The 17,440-nt window shown below is 50.0% G+C and overlaps 1 protein-coding gene across 1 annotated transcript in view; it reads right to left on the bottom strand.

Moving 5' to 3' along the window:
• Nucleotides 1-17,440, bottom strand: part of NCOR2 (nuclear receptor corepressor 2) — a 480,522-nt gene that overhangs the window by 286,786 nt on the left and 176,296 nt on the right. The window contains 4 exon segments of the mRNA XM_060250121.1: nt 3,194-3,248; nt 5,185-5,363; nt 9,791-9,881; nt 12,489-12,661. Coding sequence (XP_060106104.1) covers nt 3,194-3,248; nt 5,185-5,363; nt 9,791-9,881; nt 12,489-12,661 — 498 coding nt within the window.

The raw sequence follows: 17,440 nt of genomic DNA, 5'->3' as shown, positions 1-17,440 counted from the left end.
GAGCAGAGGTCCATCAGTGGCTATTAGCCACAGTGTATTGTTGGAACTTTGCGTGACTTTGTCCACGGGGTTGCAAAGAGTCAGACTCGACTGTGCAACTGAACAACAACATCGTTGGAAGTCTCCGTTTGGAGCACGAGATGCTCTGCATTCTTGGTGCTTGGGGGGGGGGGGGCCACAGTGGGAGGGCTTCTAGTATCCTGGCTCCACTGATGGACCTCCTGATGGCACCTGGGGTTTTTGGCCACTGTGTGACACAGAGTGTTGGACTGGATAGGCCACTGGCCTGATCCAACATGGCTTCTCTTGTCTTATGTTCTTATGCAATCTTTTACCCTACTTGCATGCATGAATTGTAATTTTTAGAAAGCCCACAGGGGTTCAAAACAAGCCTCATTTTCTTGTTGCCGATGGCCACCCAAGTCGCAGGAGAAACCACTGCTGGTCTAGCCAAGCCAGGACAATCCCACCCCTCGACTGAGACAGTTTGGTGTAGTGGTTAAGTGCGTGGGCTCTTATCTGGGGGAACCGGGTTTGATTCTTCACTCCTCCCCTTGCAGCTGCTGGAATGGCCTTGGATCAGCCATAGCTCTCGTAGGAGTTGTCCTTGAAAAGGCAGCTGCTGTGAGAACTCTCTCAGCCCCACCTACCGCACAGGGTGTCTGTTGTGGGGGAGGAAGATAAAGGAGATTGTGAACCGCTCTGAGATCTGGAGTGCAGGGAGGGATATAAATCCAATATCATCAGCATAAAGTTTGGGGGGGGGTGGGGAGCATCCACACCCTGAATCCGGGACCACAGGGCTTTGGCCTGATCCAGCACAACTCAGTGTGGTGCAGAGGCGAAAGCGTCGGGCAAGTCTCTTGCGAGAGCCGGGTTTCAATCCCCACTCCGCCACAGAAGCTCTGCTGGGTGACCTTGGGCCAATCACACTCTCTCAGCCTAGCCGGCTTTGCAAGGTTGTTGTGAGGATAAAAAGGAAGAGAGGAGAACGATACACACCGTTTGGGGTCCCCACGGAGGTGTAAAAAGGGATGCAAATAAATAAATAAACCATTTCACACCCATTAAGAATTCAAGTCCGCCACCTGTGAGGAGGGAAGACGGCCCTTCGGTTGGCTGTGAAAGGACCCCAATTCTGACCAGTTGTTAGATCAGGGGTGGGGAACCTTGTTTCTGCCAAGGGCCACATGGATATTTATAACATCATTTGCGGGCCATACAAAATTATCAGCTTAAAAAACAGTGCTCCGCCGAGGGAGAATGATTCAGGCCAGCAAAATTAATGCAAATAATTGTTTTTCTATTGGGGAGAGCCTAATCTGGCACACACACACACACACACACGGCCCACCACCCTAGGCAAATGCATAGCTCCAGGACTTTTTTGTAGATAAAGCCCAGCAGGAACTCAGAAGCATATTAGACCACATCCCCTAATATTAGCATATTAGGCCACACCCTCTGGGATAATCAAGTGCAAACTGAACTGTGACAGTAACTTTTCCAGGCCCTGCAGCGATTCTGACCGGCCAGCCAGGCCCCAGGGAGGCTGCCACAAGGCTCGTTTCGGCCCAGGAATCCCCGAAGGCCACACCAAGTGATCTCAAGGGCCGTATTCAGCCCTCAGGTTCCCCACCCCTGTGTTAGATGATCTCTTCCTCACCCTCCATACATCTGCACAAACCCCTTCCCCACAAACCCCTTCCCCACTGTATATCTCTCCCCAGGCAATTGACTAATTCAGGATCAACAACATCAGATATTTCTTTTCAGGAAATGCCTCAAGGAGAAGCAAAACGCATTGAACTCTAGATAGATCCAAGTGGGCAGCCGTGTCGGTCTGAAGCAGCAGAACAAAGTAGGAGTCGAGCATCACCTTTAAGACCAACAACGTTTTATCCAGAACGGAAGCTTTCGTGTGCTCTAAGCACACTTCATCAGATGAGGAATCAGGTACAGTGAGCAGAGCTACATATAGCTGTTAGACAGTGGTTTAGAATGCAAAATGGCACAAATTTAAGATCTGTCACTGGATCTTCAATCTGTACCATTTTGCTTTCTAAACCACTGCCTACCAGCTATGTGTGGCTCCGTTCGTTGTACCTGATTCCTCGTCTGATGACGTGTGCTTAGAGCACACGAAAGCTTCCGTTCTGAATCAAACTTTGTTGGTCTTAAAGGTGCTACTTGACTCCTACTTTGTTCTACCTTGAACTCTAATAAGAGCTGCCCTCCATTTTAACGGAACAGGCTTTCTTCGGGAAAACCCAGTAGAGGAACAATGTTTTAGCACTGCTCCTGAACTAGTCTATACATGGCAAAATCTTGGCTCAACTTAGAATCATAAGAGTTGGAAGAAACCTCTAGGGTCTTCTAGTCCAACCCCCTGCACAATGCAGGAAACCCACAAATACCTACCCCAAATTCACAGGATCTTCACTGCTGTCACATGGCCCTCTAGCCTCTGTTTAAAAACCTCCAAGGAAGGAGAGCCCACCACCTCCCGAGGAAGCCTGTTCCCCTGAGGAACTGCTCTAACAGTAAGGAAGTTCTTCCTAATGTTGAGCCGGAAACTCTTTTGATTTCATTTCAACCCACTGGTTCTGGTCCTACCTTCTGGGGCCACAGAAAACAATTCCACACCATCCTCTAAATGACAACTCTTCAAGTACGTGAAGATGGTGATCCTATCACCTCTCAGCCACCTCCTCTCCAGGCTAAATATGCCCAGCTCCTTCAACCTTTCCTCCAGACCCCTCACCATCTTCGTTGCCTTCCTCTGGACCCGTTCCAGCTTTTCTAGATCCTTCTTAAAATGTGGGAGGCCAAGAGCACTTGGGTGGTCTTGGCTTCCCACTCACCCCTACACACATTAGCCCTTCTCAAGTTTTTCTCGCCCACCAGCCACAAGCAAAAGGATTTCCAGGCAGTGGCTAGCTGCGCCCTCAGGTCCCTGAGCCTTGTCCCCAGGCAAGTGTGCCAGTTCTCTGCCATTTGCGCCACCCTTTCCCTGGCACCGGGATGCCCCTTCCCCTGGTTTGCCCGGGAACAGCAACAAAGCCATAGGAAGCTAGATTGTGGTGAACTCCAGCTCCAGCTTAGGCAGAAGAAGCCATAGAGACTGGACAGGACTGGGGCTCAAGGCAAACGCACCAAAAGAAAGAAAAGGGGGCGGGGAAAGAAAACTTACTTTCCTGTCTAGGAAGGAAGCGATGACGCCAAAGTTCTTGGGGTGCTGCATGAACCTAGAAGAGAGAACCGGAAGAGAATTAGGAACAAGCCTGCAATGGCATTGGCCACTCTTGGTGCTAATTATGTTTGGCGGGGCTTGGTCCCAGCTACTATGGGGCTCTTCTGCCTCTCCCAAGTCTAAACTTGTGGGTAGAAAAGCAAGAGCAAAAGTATGCAACAGTGCCGCAACAGCAGCAGCAGCTCTGACCTGCGACGTATTTACTCAAAAGAAAGATGACCCCAAGTGTAAAACAACCTCCCCACCTCAAAAATGGAACACACCAAACATTCATTCTTTCAATTGAATAGACAGTTTGGCCACCCCTGGATAAGAGTTGTCAACTCCAGATGGCGAAATCCCTGGAGATTTGGGAGTGTAGTGTAGGGAGAGCAGGGTTTGGGTGGGGTGCAATGCCATACAGTCATCCTTCCTTCCCAGGAGTCATTTTCTCTGAGGGAAACAGATCTCTCCTGTAGGGAAACCAGTTGTAATGCCGGGAGATTTCCAGGCCCCACAGCTAGAGACGTGAAGGCCTGGAAAAAAAACTGGAAAAAATTTGGAAAAAAACCATTTTTTTCCTGAAGCCTTTTTTGTTTTTTTTCCAAAAAATTGGAAAACTTGAAAGAAAAGAAAAGGGAAAAAACTGTGGAACGTTTTATTTTAACATGATGAATATAACATTTTAAGACAGGGTGTTCAAATATTTTCCAACTCATTTCTAAAAAATATGTATGGTATCAGATTATTCCAATTTCTGTGCACTGAGGACAAGCAAGTCCTAAGTCATGCTCATTCATTAAAACTTAGTCCTGGACTCCCTTCTATACACTCCCCCCCTTCAATTCTTTTTATGAGAGGGAGTTTTTTATTTTTATTTAATATTGTGGAAAGGAAATATGAATAATTGTTACCCTCTGGATTTTTAAAAATTGTTTTGTGGAGGGTTTTTTTGTCTGTTCCACATAAACTGGTAAACAGTCCAGGAGATTGTTGCACCATTTGTGACAATTACAAATAAATATTATTTAAAAAGTAAATTCTGTTTGTAATAATTGTTTGGATACACTATATTTTGAATACGCTAGTTGTGATAACTTCACGCCAAGTAAAATTGTCGATTGTCATATTATATGTTCCTAGAGTAACAGAGCGCAGACTAGTAAAGCTGCAGTACTGCAGTCGGAGCCCTCTGCTCACGACCTGAGTTCGATCCCAGCGGAAGCTAGTTCAGGTAGCCGGCTCCAGGTTGACTCAGCCTTCCATCCTTCTGAGGTCACTAAAGTGAGTACCCACCTTGCTGGGGGGGGGGGGAAGTGTAGAGGACTGGGGAAGACAACGGCAAACCATCCCGTGAAAAGTCTGCTGCGAAAACGTCGTGATGCAACATTACCCCAGAGTTGGAAACGACTGGTGCTTGTGCAGGGGACTACCTTTACCTTTTTGCTTGCGCAGGGGACTACCTTTACCTTTTTGCTTGCGCAGGGGACTACCTTTACCTTTTTGCTTGCGCAGGGGACTACCTTTACCTTTTTGCTTGCGCAAGGGACTACCTTTACCTTTTTGCTTGCGCAGGGGACTACCTTTACCTTTTTGCTTGCGCAGGGGACTACCTTTACCTTTTTGCTTGCGCAAGGGACTACCTTTACCTTTTTGCTTGCGCAGGGGACCACCTTTACCTTTTTACTTGCGCAGGGGACCACCTTTACCTTTTTGCTTGCGCAGGGGACTACCTTTACCTTTTTAAAGTAACAGAATTACTTTCAATCTGGAAAAGAAAAAAGAAGCGCTAATGTGGCAATTTTTTTTCAATTTTTCCAAAAAATTCTGTTATTTCCTGAAAAAAAAACAAGGGGGAAACCTGGGTGTTTTTTTTCAGAGCTTCAAAATTTCCAGAAATTTTCCATCTCTCCCCACGGCTGGCGAGCCCACGCGCCCCGAGCCCCACTCACTTCTCCCGGAAGGTCTCCTTCTCCTGCTCGCTCCACATGTTCATCACTTGCCGGTCCTTGTAGACCTTCATGGGGTCGTCCATCAGGCCGTTCATGTTGATGAACTTGATGCGCTGCTGGTCGGCGTCGTACAGCATGGGGGGGATGACGGCCAGCTGGCGCATCTGCTTCTCCAGGTTCTTGGGGGAGGGGGGAGAAGCCAAAGGCAGAGGTTTCGTTAGAGCGCCCCGGGGACACCACTGCGGAAATCAGAGGCAGCCCGACGACGTCGCAACAGGCGGGAGCTGCCGCGGGGCCGGGGGGAGAAGCCCGGGCAGGCTGCTCGGAAAACTCAAATTGATGCACTAAATTAAATGCAGAGAGAAGCAGCGGCTGCCGGCAGGGAAGCTCCAATTTATCTTCCCACTGGAAACGCAAAGCTTTCGACATGAGCTGAAATGTACTATCAGGATTTCCACAACAGGGCCTCGGCTGACTCCTAATTTTGCAACAGATATTGAGCTGAGCAAAGGCAGAATGAAGAAGAAGAAGATGATATTGGATTTATATCCCGCCCTGTACTCTGAATCTCAGAGTGGCTCACAATCTCCTTCCTCCCCGACGACAGACACCCTGTGAGGTAGGTGGAGCTGAGAGGGCTCTCACAGCAGCTGCCCTTTCAAGGACAACTCCTGTGAGAGCTATGGAGGCTTACAATCTCCTTTATCTTCCTCCCCCACAACAGACACCCTGTGAGGTGGGTGGGGCTGAGAGGACTCAGAGCAGCTGCCCTTTCAAGGACAACCTCTGCCAGAGCTATGGCTGACCCAAGGCCATCTCAGCAGCTGCAAGGGGATGAGTGGGGAATCAAACCCGGTTCTCCCAGATAAGAGTCTGCACGCTTAAACCACTACACCAAACTGGCTCTCAGCTACAAGGTTGGCTCTGCCTACTGGTTTGCCCGCAACATGAGCTGTGACACTAGCAAAGGCCTCCTTAAGCGCTTCCACCGCAGCCTGAACAGCAGCAGAGCCCTTGGCAGAATCTCCCTCTTCCACATCTCAACGGGTTGCTCCTGCCTGACCCAGTCTAAGCTTCGGGCACAGGAGCAAACACCTGAGCTTCGGGGGTAGGGGAAGGGCACTGGCCCGGAGCACTTTCACAGGGACACACAGAAGGAGTGACGTGCCTTTTGCCTTTCTTTATCCTGTGGGAGAGAAAGGGTCAAAAGTGTATTAAGGAAAAGGGATTGCTATGAGGGACAACTGGGTCCGATGGAGATGGGGGCTGCCAGGTCCTACTCCAGAGCCTCGGTTCTTAAATCAAAGGACTCATGAGCAAGGTTCCCTCTAAGCCAGGGCTGTCAAACATGTGGCACAGGGGCCACATCTGGCCTCTGAGCAATTCGCTGTCATCTGCTTCCCTCTCCCTTGCTTCCTTCTGCGTCGCACCTTGCTTTGCAAGGCTTGCTCAATTGCACAGGAGCTACAGAACAAAACCTCTAGTTTCACTATTGGCTGAGGCTCCTCCCTTGGGAAAGAAGGAGTGGACGGAGAGCTTGCTTTGACAGGCTCTCTCAATCGCACAGCAGCACTGCTGAGCCGAGCCTCTCTTCCTTCTATTGGCCATGACTCCTCCCCCTCCTGGCCCCCTGGGAAAGGAAGGAAAGAGCCGGAGCTTCCTTGGCCCAGTGACCCAATCACATGGGAGAGGTACAAAGAAAGCCCCTTTAAGACCAACAACGGCTGATGTTTTAAGCGTATTTTATTTCAGTTTTCAAATCTTTAATTGTGTTTGTGTCCTTTATAAAGTTTGTATCTAAACTACCTGGCATTGCATTTCACGACACCCACGGCCCGGCCCGACAAGGTCACTGATGTTGGATTCGGCCCTCATAGCAAATGAGTTTGACAGCCCTGCTCTAAGCCGAGCTCGTGTGAGCTACTCAGTTTTTTAGCCTCCGGCTCACCGCTTTTTGTCTAAGGGAAGGGTGGGCCCAAAGGAAACTAACGATGCAACCGCCAAATTGCTCACTCGCAACGTTCGTGCCAGTAGCTCAGAGTAGGATTTTTGCTCACAAGACTCCACAGCTTAGAGGGAGGATTGCTCAAGAGCACTTTATTTAAATTTGTACCCCGATCTTGCTCCCCAACGGGGACTCGCAAAAGCTTACAACATTCTTCTCTCCTCCCTTTTATCCTCCGTGCAATTTTATCCTTGTGCAATTCCGCAGGGCCTGGAAGGCAGAGACGTTCCACCGAGCTTTTTAGTTCAAAGCGGCAGAAAGTTTATTATCCGGCTGGCACCTCCTTTTGTACCCCCCCCCCCGCACAGGACGTCTCACAAATTTAATCCCCCCTCCCCCCCCCGCCCTCAGCAGGACACCCTGGTAATCCAGGAAAGAGGAAGAAAAACCATCTTTTATGATTTTAGCCAAGTTTTATGCTGTTCCAGTTGTATGTTAGAAGAAGATGATTTAGAAGATATTGGATTTACATCCCGCCCTCCACTTTGAAGAGTCTCAGAGCAGCTCCCAATCTCCTTTCCCTTCCTCCCTCACAACAGACACCCTGTGAGGTGGGTGGGGATGAGAGGGCTCTCACAGCAGCTGCCCTTTCAAGGACAACCTCTGCCAGAGCTCTGGCTGACCCGAGGCCATGCTAGCAGCTGCAAGTGGAGGAGTGGGGGAATCAAACCCAGTTCTCCCAGATAAGAGAGCTCTGGCTGACCCAAGGCCATTCCAACAGCTGCAAGTGGAGGAGTGGGGAATCAAACCTGGTTCTCCCAGATAAGAGAGCTATGGCTGACCCAAGGCCATTCCAACAGCTGCAAGTGGAGGAGGGGGGAATCAAACCCGGTTCTCCCAGATAAGAGAGCTCTGGCTGACTCAAGGCCATTCCAGCAGGTGCAAGTGGAGGAGTAGGGAATCAAACCCGGTTCTCCCAGATAAGAGAGCTATGGCTGACCCAAGGCCATGCTAGCAGCTGCAAGTGGAGGAGTGGGGGAATCAAACCCGGTTCTCCCAGATAAGAGTCCCCGCACTTCACCACTACGCCAAACTGGCACTACACCAAATAAAAATATTACTGTATGATTATTTATGTTGTAAATCGCCCAGAGTGGAGATTCAAACCCGGATTTCCTTGCCCCAAGTCAGACATCCTAAGCGCACAACACCACTGTATAGCATTTGTTACGGGATCTGACAAATTCCCAGAAGGTAGGACTGCCGGTGACCAGGGCTTTTTTTGTAGCAGGAACTCCTTTGCGTATCAGGCCACACCCCTCTTATGTAGCCAATCCTCCTGGAGCTTACAGTAGGCCCTGTAAGAAGAGTTCTGTAAGCTTCTGGAGGATTGGCTACACCAGGGGGTGTGTGGCCTAATATGCAAAGGAGTTCCTGCTGCAAAAAAGCCTTGCCAATGACTATAAGCCATTAGAGGCAGTATAGCCCGAAGGGTCAGGTTGCTGGGGCTAAGACCAAGGGATGTATGGGTGCTACTGGGCCCTGTATGTGAGGGTCTCTGTTCCATCTATGCTGGCTGCTGGAGGAAACGGGATGCTGAACGACATGGGCTCTTGGTCAAGTCCAGACAGGGGAAGGCACAAGCTCCCGACCCTGCAGCTCCGTCGCTTTTTGGGGGGTTCCAATAAAACCAACTCGGGCTTCACAGCTGTGCCAGACGGGTGTCACGGGCGATGACGGAGGGGAGTTGCTGGTCGCAGCAGAACCAGCAAGCTGAGTCCTCTGACAGCACAAGAGCCAGTTCCTCTGGAGAAACTGTTGGCCACTGCCGCCCTCCACAGCCGAGCGGCCACAAGCACAAAGCCCCCCACCCCCAACTCAACCCTGCAGATGGGCTTGTGTTCGAGAGAGACTTTGGCAAGGTTTGGCCAACCAGCGCCGAGAAGCGCTGTTGAGAGCTAGGCGCTCCCTCTAACAGGAGCCTGGCCGCTCGCTAATTGGAAACAGGGGCGGCAAGCCATTTAGCTCCCTGCTCTGGGCTGATTCCCCTGTGGAAGCAGCTGCAGCTATCTTGCGTGCATTCACCCCAACTGGCTTTGAAACCTGATCCTTCTACTCCTGAACTCCCGGCTACGAAACCGAAACCACTTGGTTCGGTTGGTGTGTTTTGGACGTTGCTCCCTATGGGCTCTTATTCTGCTCTGCTGCTTCTGACCTTGGACTGGCTCCGGACCCTGTGCCTTGGACTTGCCCTGGGGGGTTCCCCCTCTGCTCTTCAACTCATACCCCGCCTGGGACTGGGTCTCGTCCCCCGCCCGCGCCCCAGGGAGTGACAACGGGCTTGAAGGAGGGAGACGCTGCTAACCGAGAATCCCAGAGACTCCCGGCGTTTAAAGGACGCCGGCGATTCTCGTCCCCCAGAGCAGCCGGCCAAACGAGGGGAGAGGTAAGAGAGACGCCTCCCCACCGTCGAGGCTCGTCAAGGCTCCGCGTTCCTCCACACAAGACGGCGCGTCGGCCGAACGCCGCTCAGGCTGAAGCTAATGAAGTTTGGCAGGCATGGTGACGGCGGGGTCTGTGGCGGCTGCCCTGGTTTCCCCCAGAGAGAAGAAAAGGGACAAAGAAGGCAGCGGGGGAGGGAAAGCGGCAACCCAGCCTCACCTCTTGTTCCGAGAGCCCATCGATAATCTCCGACACCTCGTGCTCGCTGCGCGCCGCCGACATGGAAAGGCCGCTGCCCCTCTGTCCTACCCTGCTGGGAGACGGCAGAGAAAGCGCTGAGAAAAATGACGCTCCGTTTCGCGCTCGGCATCCTGAGAGCCGCCGCCGAGGACTGCTCCTGCTGGCGTTGAACAAGGGGCGAGCCTCGCAAGACAGGAGGAAAGAGCTCGGGCCACCAGGGAGAGACCCTGGGGACAGAAATCACCAGGGCCTTGTGGTGGTGGGGGACTTGAAGAAGCCCAGCAGGAACTCATTTGCATATTAGGCCACACCCCTGACATCATTGTCTCGCACAGGGCTTTTTAAACAGAAAAGGCCATGTAGGGATGTATTTGCATATTAGGCCACACCCCTGACATCATCATTGTCTCGCACAGGGCTTTTTAAACAGAAAAGGCCATGCAGGGATGTATTTGCATATTAGGCCACACCCCTGACATCATCATTGTCTCGCACAGGGCTTTTTAAACAGTAAAGGCCAAGCAGGGATGTATTTGCATATTAGCAACCGGGCCTTGAATTGTATAATTATTTCATCATTTATTACAATGTAGGAGTAATAATAATAAGACGACGACGTTGGATATATATCCTGCCCTCCACTCCGAATCTCAGAGTCTCAGAGCAGCCTACACTCTCCTTTACCTTCCACCCCCACAACGGACACCCTGTGAGGTGGGTGGGGCTGGGAGAGCTCTCCCAGAAGCTGCCCTTTCAAGGACAGCTCCTACAAGAGCCAGGGCTGACCCAAGGCCATTCCAGCAGGTGCAAGTGGAAACGTGAGGAATCAAACCTGGTTCTCCCAGATAAAGAGTCCGCACACTTAACCATTACACCAAACTAATAGAAATAAAGTGCACAATTGGATCATCCCGAAACCATTGCACCCCCCCCACCCCCGATCCGTGGAAAAACTGTCTTCCACAAAACTGGTTGGGGACCGCTGAACTGGAATGTTCCGAGACAAGGGGCTTTCAGGGAACTGAAGCCAGGCTCGCAGGACGAGGAACATATAAACATATGAAGCTGCCTTCTACTGAATCAGACCCTCGGCTTGAGACCCTGGAGAGCTGCTGCCAGTCTGAGTAGCATTCTGACTTTAATGGACCAAGGGTCTGATTCAGTAGAAGGCAGCTTCATATGTTCATCATCTCTCTCTCTCTCTCTGTCGTCATCATCTATCTATCTATCTATCTATCTATCTATCTATCTATCTATCTATCTATCTCTCTCTCTCTCTCTCTCTCTCTCTCTCTCTCTCTCTCTATCTATCTATCTGATTTATATCCCACCCTCCCCCGACAGACTCAGGGCGGCTAACAATAGTTTAAAAACATTAGCAAACATATTAAGATTAGATCTATAAAAACTTTTCAATATATATTAAAGATCCGCAGGGCCCTGATGTTTTCAGGGCGGGCATTCCACAAGGTGGGGGCTATTGCCAAGAATGTCCTGGCTCCAGTGCTGGTCAATCGAGCTTCTTTCAGTCCAGGGATCTTAAGGAGATTTTGAGACCCGGAACGTAGTGCTCTCTGGGGTACGTATGGGGAAAGGCGGTCCCGAAGGTAGGTCCCAGGCCGTATAGGGCTTTAAAGGTTATAACCAGCACCTTGAAGAGAATCCGGAATGCCACAGGCAACCAATGTAACGCTTTCAGCGCGGGTTGACTGTGCTCCATTAACAACCTGGCTGCTGCGTTTTGCACCAGGTGCAGCCTCCAAAGTTGAGTCAAGGGCAGCCCCATGTAGAGGGCGTCGCAGTAGTACGAAGCTGACAAGCAAAAACGGACTATTTCCCCATTTCGCTGTAAGCCTCATCTAAGCCATTGCTTTCTTCAGTTTATAATACATCTTCCACTCTCAATCAACGTCTCATTCTTACACTTCCAAGAATCAAAGATTTGCTTACAGCAAAACAGACCAGTTTTGCCTGTCAGCTTCACATTCCTGTGGATGGTCTATAACAGGTGGCCAAACTGTGACTCGGGAGCCACATGTAGCTCTTTCACACTTGTTGTGTGGCTCTTGAAGTCCCCATTGCCCTGTCAGCCAGCTTGAAGAAGGAATTTGTCTCTCTAAATCACTTCTCCAAGCCAAGCCAGCTGGTGGCTTAGAGTATGCATGTAAAGTTAAAGTTGTTTTCTTTCCACTTCTCCCTCCCCCATCTATTTTCCTTCCTTCCTTCCTTCCTTCCTTCCTTCCTTCCTTCCTGCTCTCCAACATCTAACATTTGTGTTTTACAGCTCTCAAACATCTAACATTTATTCTATGTGGCTCTTACATTAAGCAAGTTTGGCCACCCCCAGTCTATAACATCCTTGATAAATTTTTGACGTTGAGGAAATTTTCTACACCCTTATGATTGATGTGTCACCTGGAATGAATTAATAAAAATCATTGGAAACGCTTTTTCATACATTTTTCGAGTTGATGTTCTTCAAGGGTTAATTCTGCTACAGGAGTCAGTGGTGCACGGTGCTAATGCTTGATCTCCAGTTCCTCTACCGACTGGCAAAATAAGAGGGTCCTTGATTGTGCCATGCAACCCACCCCTTTCCCTCCTGCATCCCCTCCCTCCATCGTCCTCCAGCCTCCACGCCGTTCTCCAGCCTCTTCCTGAACATGCCTCCACTAACCTCTGCATGCGCTCCTGCAGTTCCCGCTGCTTCCGGATCTCCGGGAACTGCTTCTCATAGTATTCGCGCACTTTGCTCTCCTTGGCTCGGCGCCGCGGGTTGTTCTCGATACGCTCCACTTTCTTTTCCCAGGCTTCCATCAGCTGGTCGTAGCGCTGGCAAAATTTCTGCTCCTGGGAGAGGGGAAGGAGAGAGAGGGGGGATAAAGGAACAGCCGCGTGACACGTTGACGAGCAGGCCAGAGTCGGAGAGATAAGCGTAAGCTGGCGCGAGCAGACATAACCCCAACTTGCCAGCCAAATGATGTGACCCGGAGGGGCCGTGCGCGGGCTGAACTGGGTGCTCAGTCAATCCCTACGTACGCAAAGCCTGCAAAGCAAACTCCGGTTTAGCATAGGCGCACACGACATACTTCTTAAATGGCATTTCGCTTTCATTTTATTATTTTATTGATTTACACCCTGCCTTTTCCCCCTTTGGGGACCCGAAGCGGCTTGCAATCATTCTCCTTTCCTCCACTGTAACCTCACAGCAACCCTGTGAGGCAGGTAAGGCTGAGAGTGGCCCAAGGTCACCCAGCAAGCTTCTACAGCACAAACAACGATTCGAACCTGGGTCTTCCCCGATACTAGTCCTGGAGACAGGGCCGGCCCCGCCACTAGGCAAACTAGGCAATTGCCTAAGGTGCTGGCCTTCTGGGGGGCGCCAAATTGGGCACACCCCCCATGTGACTCAGTGATGTTATCAGTGCAGTGGGGGGCACCACAGGTTAGCCTTGCCTACGGCACCGGACAGTCTAGGACTGGCCCTGCCTGGAGACCAAGCCCTACGAGGAAAAGGACTTGGGAATGTCCAGCCTGCAGAAGAGGAGACCGAGAGGGGACAGAATTGCTCTCTTTAAGTATTTGAAGGGCTGTCAGAGGAGGGCGGGGGAGCTGCTGCTCTTGGCAGAAGAGAAGAGGATTTGCAATAATGGGTTTAAACTACGGACGGAAAGGTACAGGCTAGCTAGGTACAGGGGATGGGAAGGTACAGGGGAAAGTAGTTGTGTGGTGGAACAGGCAGCCTAGGGAGGTGGTGAACTCTCCATCACTGGCAGTCTCCAAGCAACGGCTGGACAATCAGTTGTCAGGGATGTTCTAGGCTGGTCCTGCACTGGGCAGGGGTCTGTCTGGCCCCTTCCAACTCTATGATTCTGTGATTCTAATACTCTTAACCACAGTTATTCTAGCAGTTATTTCACAAAGGACTTTCAAAGGGAGATTAGAAGGAGAGATTGCTGTATTGCAACGAATAGCGACGTTCAAAACAAGGCATCCACCTGGACTGAATAGAGACCTAGGTTTTCTGTCTCATTACCAATGCTGACTTCTCCATGCCTATTTCGTCTCTGCAGATCACACCTAATCCAGTCACTCCTCCTATTGTCACTTGCCTGCTAATGGCACTTGACATTTGAAAGCACTCCACTTTCCAATAGCCGTATCTGAAGAAGTGAGCAGTGACTCACAAAAGCTCCTACACCATCAAATTTTGTTAGTCTTTAGGGTGTTACCGGACCCTTGCTCTTTTCTGCTGCTACAGGCAGACTAACACGGCTACCATCTTGATCTTAACCGTATTGGCTCTCGCTGCAGTGGACAGATAGAAGCTGAGGAGTGGTCTACTGGGGGGTGGGGTGGAGGAGAGTGAATGGTCATTGTCTCAATCCAAGGATCCTCCGTGCACATTCTGCAAGCAGAACAAGGAAACCCCAATCCTGCCTTTTGAGCAGGGATGAGGAGGAGAGAGTGGGACGTACGTACAGCCAGCTGGCCACTCCAAAAGGATTCTTCCGGGCTTCCACGGAGATAAGGATAGAGATACAAAACAACAGCACAGCGGTTGTGTGTTCCAGGGTACCCCTGAAAGCTTTATAGGGGTTCTTCAGTGAGAATGCCAATAATGGGGGAACGCCTGTTTTGCCTGCAGAAGATCCCACAAGATGGATGGATGGATGGATGGATGGATGGATGGACAGACAATGATGATAATGGATGGATGGATGGATGGACAGACAATGATGATAAAGAGATAGATAGATAGATAGATAGATAGATAGATAGATAGATAGATAGATAGATAGATAGATAGATAGATAGATAGATAGATAGATAGATAGATGATAGATAGATAGATAGATGATAGATAGATAGATGATAGATAGATAGATAGATGATAGATAGATAGATAGATGATAGATAGATGATGATAGATAGATAGATAGATAGATAGATAGATAGATAGATAGATAGATAGATAGATGAAAGAGAGAGAGAGATGATAGATAGATAGATAGATAGATAGATAGATAGATAGATAGATAGATAGATAGATAGATAGATAGATAGATAGATAGATGATAGATACACAGATAGATGATAGATAGATGATGATAGAGAGATAGAGAGAGATGATAGAGAGATCGATAGATGATAAAGAGATGATAGATAGAAACATAGATAGATGATAAAGAGATGATAGATAGGTAGGTAGGTAGGTAGGTAGGTAGGTAGATAGATAGATAGATAGATAGATAGATAGAGAGATAGAGAGATAGAGAGATAGAGAGATAGATAGAGAGATGATAGAGAGATAGATGTGTGAGAGAGAGAGAATTGCTTACTTTTCCTCTTTTATATTTAGAATATTTATTAATTTTTTAAGGTTTTATCTGTTTTAAATGTTTAATTCTTTCATATTTAAATATTGTTTAATTTTTTATGCTGGATTTATTGTTGGAAGCCGCCCTGAGCCACTTGTGGGAAGGGCGGGATACAAATTCTAAATAAATAAATAAATAAAAATTAGTTTATACCCTGCCTTTCTCTCCAGCGGAAACCCAAAGGAGCTTACATCGTTTTGCCTTATACTGAATCAGACCCTTAACCCCTTTTATCTTCCCAACAACCCTGTGAGGTAGGCTAAGCTGAGTGTGACTGGCCCAGAGTCACACAACAAGCTTCCAAGGCAGGGTGGGGATTTGAATCGGACTCTTCCCAGATCCTAGCACAGCACTCCAACCACTACACCACACTGGCTCTCTCAGTCCCTGGGGCCTCCAGTTAAGAGACTCTCCCTGGGCCAAACTAGGTAATACTGGGTCTGCTAATTCAGAAAGTGGATTTTTACTTTTTAAAAGACTGCGGCGGCCTGATCCTGATGGGGACAATGCTGAGGTCTCCCATTCCCTCCCCGTGCTATTTTCAAGACAAAATCTGGGAAGGGGCCGTGAAGGCCATCTAGTCCAACTCCCTGCTCGATGCAGCATCAGCCTGGAGCATCCCTGACCAGTGTCCGTCCAGCTATTCCGTGAAGATTGCTGGTGAGGGGGAACTCGCCACCTCCCTCGGTAGCTGATTCCACTGTTGAACGACTGACTGTAATAAAGCTTTTCCTCATATCCAGCCAGTGCATTCCTGCCTAACATTTAACCCATTCTTGCACGTCCTCTCCTCTGCCGCCAACAGGCGCAGCTCCCTGCCCTCCTCTAAGGGAGAGCCCTTCAGATACTTCCGGAGAGCAAATCATGTCCTGGAGATTGAGGTTGACGAGGTTGACCCCTGGAGACCAAGCCCTCAACCTCCTCTTCTCGCGACTCAACATCCCCGAGTCCCAAGTCCTCTCCTCACAGGGCTCGGTCTCCAGGCCCCTCATCATCCTCGTTGCTCCTCTCTAAAACGGCATTTCGAAAGGTAAAAATCAAGGCTCTGAAATGGCATTGTGTCCCCGGGGTGGAGTCAAGGACACAGTGTTGTATAGTTTGATCCTCTAGCACAGGGGTCCTCAAACTACGGCCCGCGGGCCAGATGCGACCCGCTGAGGACGTTTATGCGGCCCACCGGGTTATGGCAAAATCAGACCGGAAGTGACATTTGACCTAAACTCGCGTTAGCAACGCACGCTTCCGGCACTGGGCTGAGGCGGCGAAGACAGAGTGTGAGGTGATACCGAGGTGAGGTGAGTTCCCAGGCTGGGGTGTGTGGTGTGGGGAAGGGAGAGAGATGCAGAAGACGGAGAACTGACGGCCCGCGGCCTTGTACAGTAACGGCAGTCCGGCCCTCCAACAGTCTGAGGGACAGTGAACTGGCCCCCTATTTAAAAAGTTTGAGGACCCCTGCTCTAGCAGTTCCTGTTGGAAAAGGCCCAGGCCTCAGATTCAGCAGGAGCTCACAGGAGCGCAGCTTCTGAACCTTTCTGAGGGACCCCCCACCCCCGCACTTACCTTGTCCATTGAATAGGAGGTACAGCTACATAACAATCCCTAGATTAGGAGAGCTCACCTGGGGCTCTCCTGGGCCGCCCCCTCCCCAGACAAAAGGCCAGCAAGCCACCCACCGCCCAAAATCACATCAGAAGTGGACAAAGAGTGGTGCGGGCTTCTCCAGGGGTTAATGAGGGCTGCTGGGGGTGTGGCAAAGCCCCTGGTGGCTGGCTGGCTGCCCGCTCTCCTAATCCAGGGATTGTTATGCAGCTGCACCTACTATTCAATGGACAAGGTAGGTGGGGAGGAAGAGGTAAATGGGGTAAGGACCAGAACCAATGGGTCGAAATTAAATCAAAAGAGTTTCCGTCTCAACATGAGGAAGAACTTCCTGACCATTAGAGCGGTTCCTCAGTGGAAAATGCTTCCTCGGGAGGTGGTGGGGGCTCTCCTTCCTTGGAGGTTTTTAAACAGAGGCTAGATGGCCATCTGACAGCAATGAAGATCCTGTGAATTTAGGGGGAGGGGGTTGTGAGTTTCCTGCATCGTGCAGAGGGTTGGACTAGATGACCCTGGAGGTCCCTTCCAACTCTATGATTCTATGAGGAGGAACCCTCAGAAAGGTTCAGGAGCTGTGCTCTGTGAGCTCCTGCTGAATCTGAGGCCTGCTTAGGCTGTTCCCTCACGTTGTGGATGAGGCCCAAAAGAG

This window comes from Heteronotia binoei, chromosome 11, assembly GCF_032191835.1.
Source record: "Heteronotia binoei isolate CCM8104 ecotype False Entrance Well chromosome 11, APGP_CSIRO_Hbin_v1, whole genome shotgun sequence".
NCBI classification, from domain to species: domain Eukaryota; kingdom Metazoa; phylum Chordata; class Lepidosauria; order Squamata; family Gekkonidae; genus Heteronotia; species Heteronotia binoei.
This window is presented reverse-complemented; position numbering and strand designations above follow the sequence as displayed.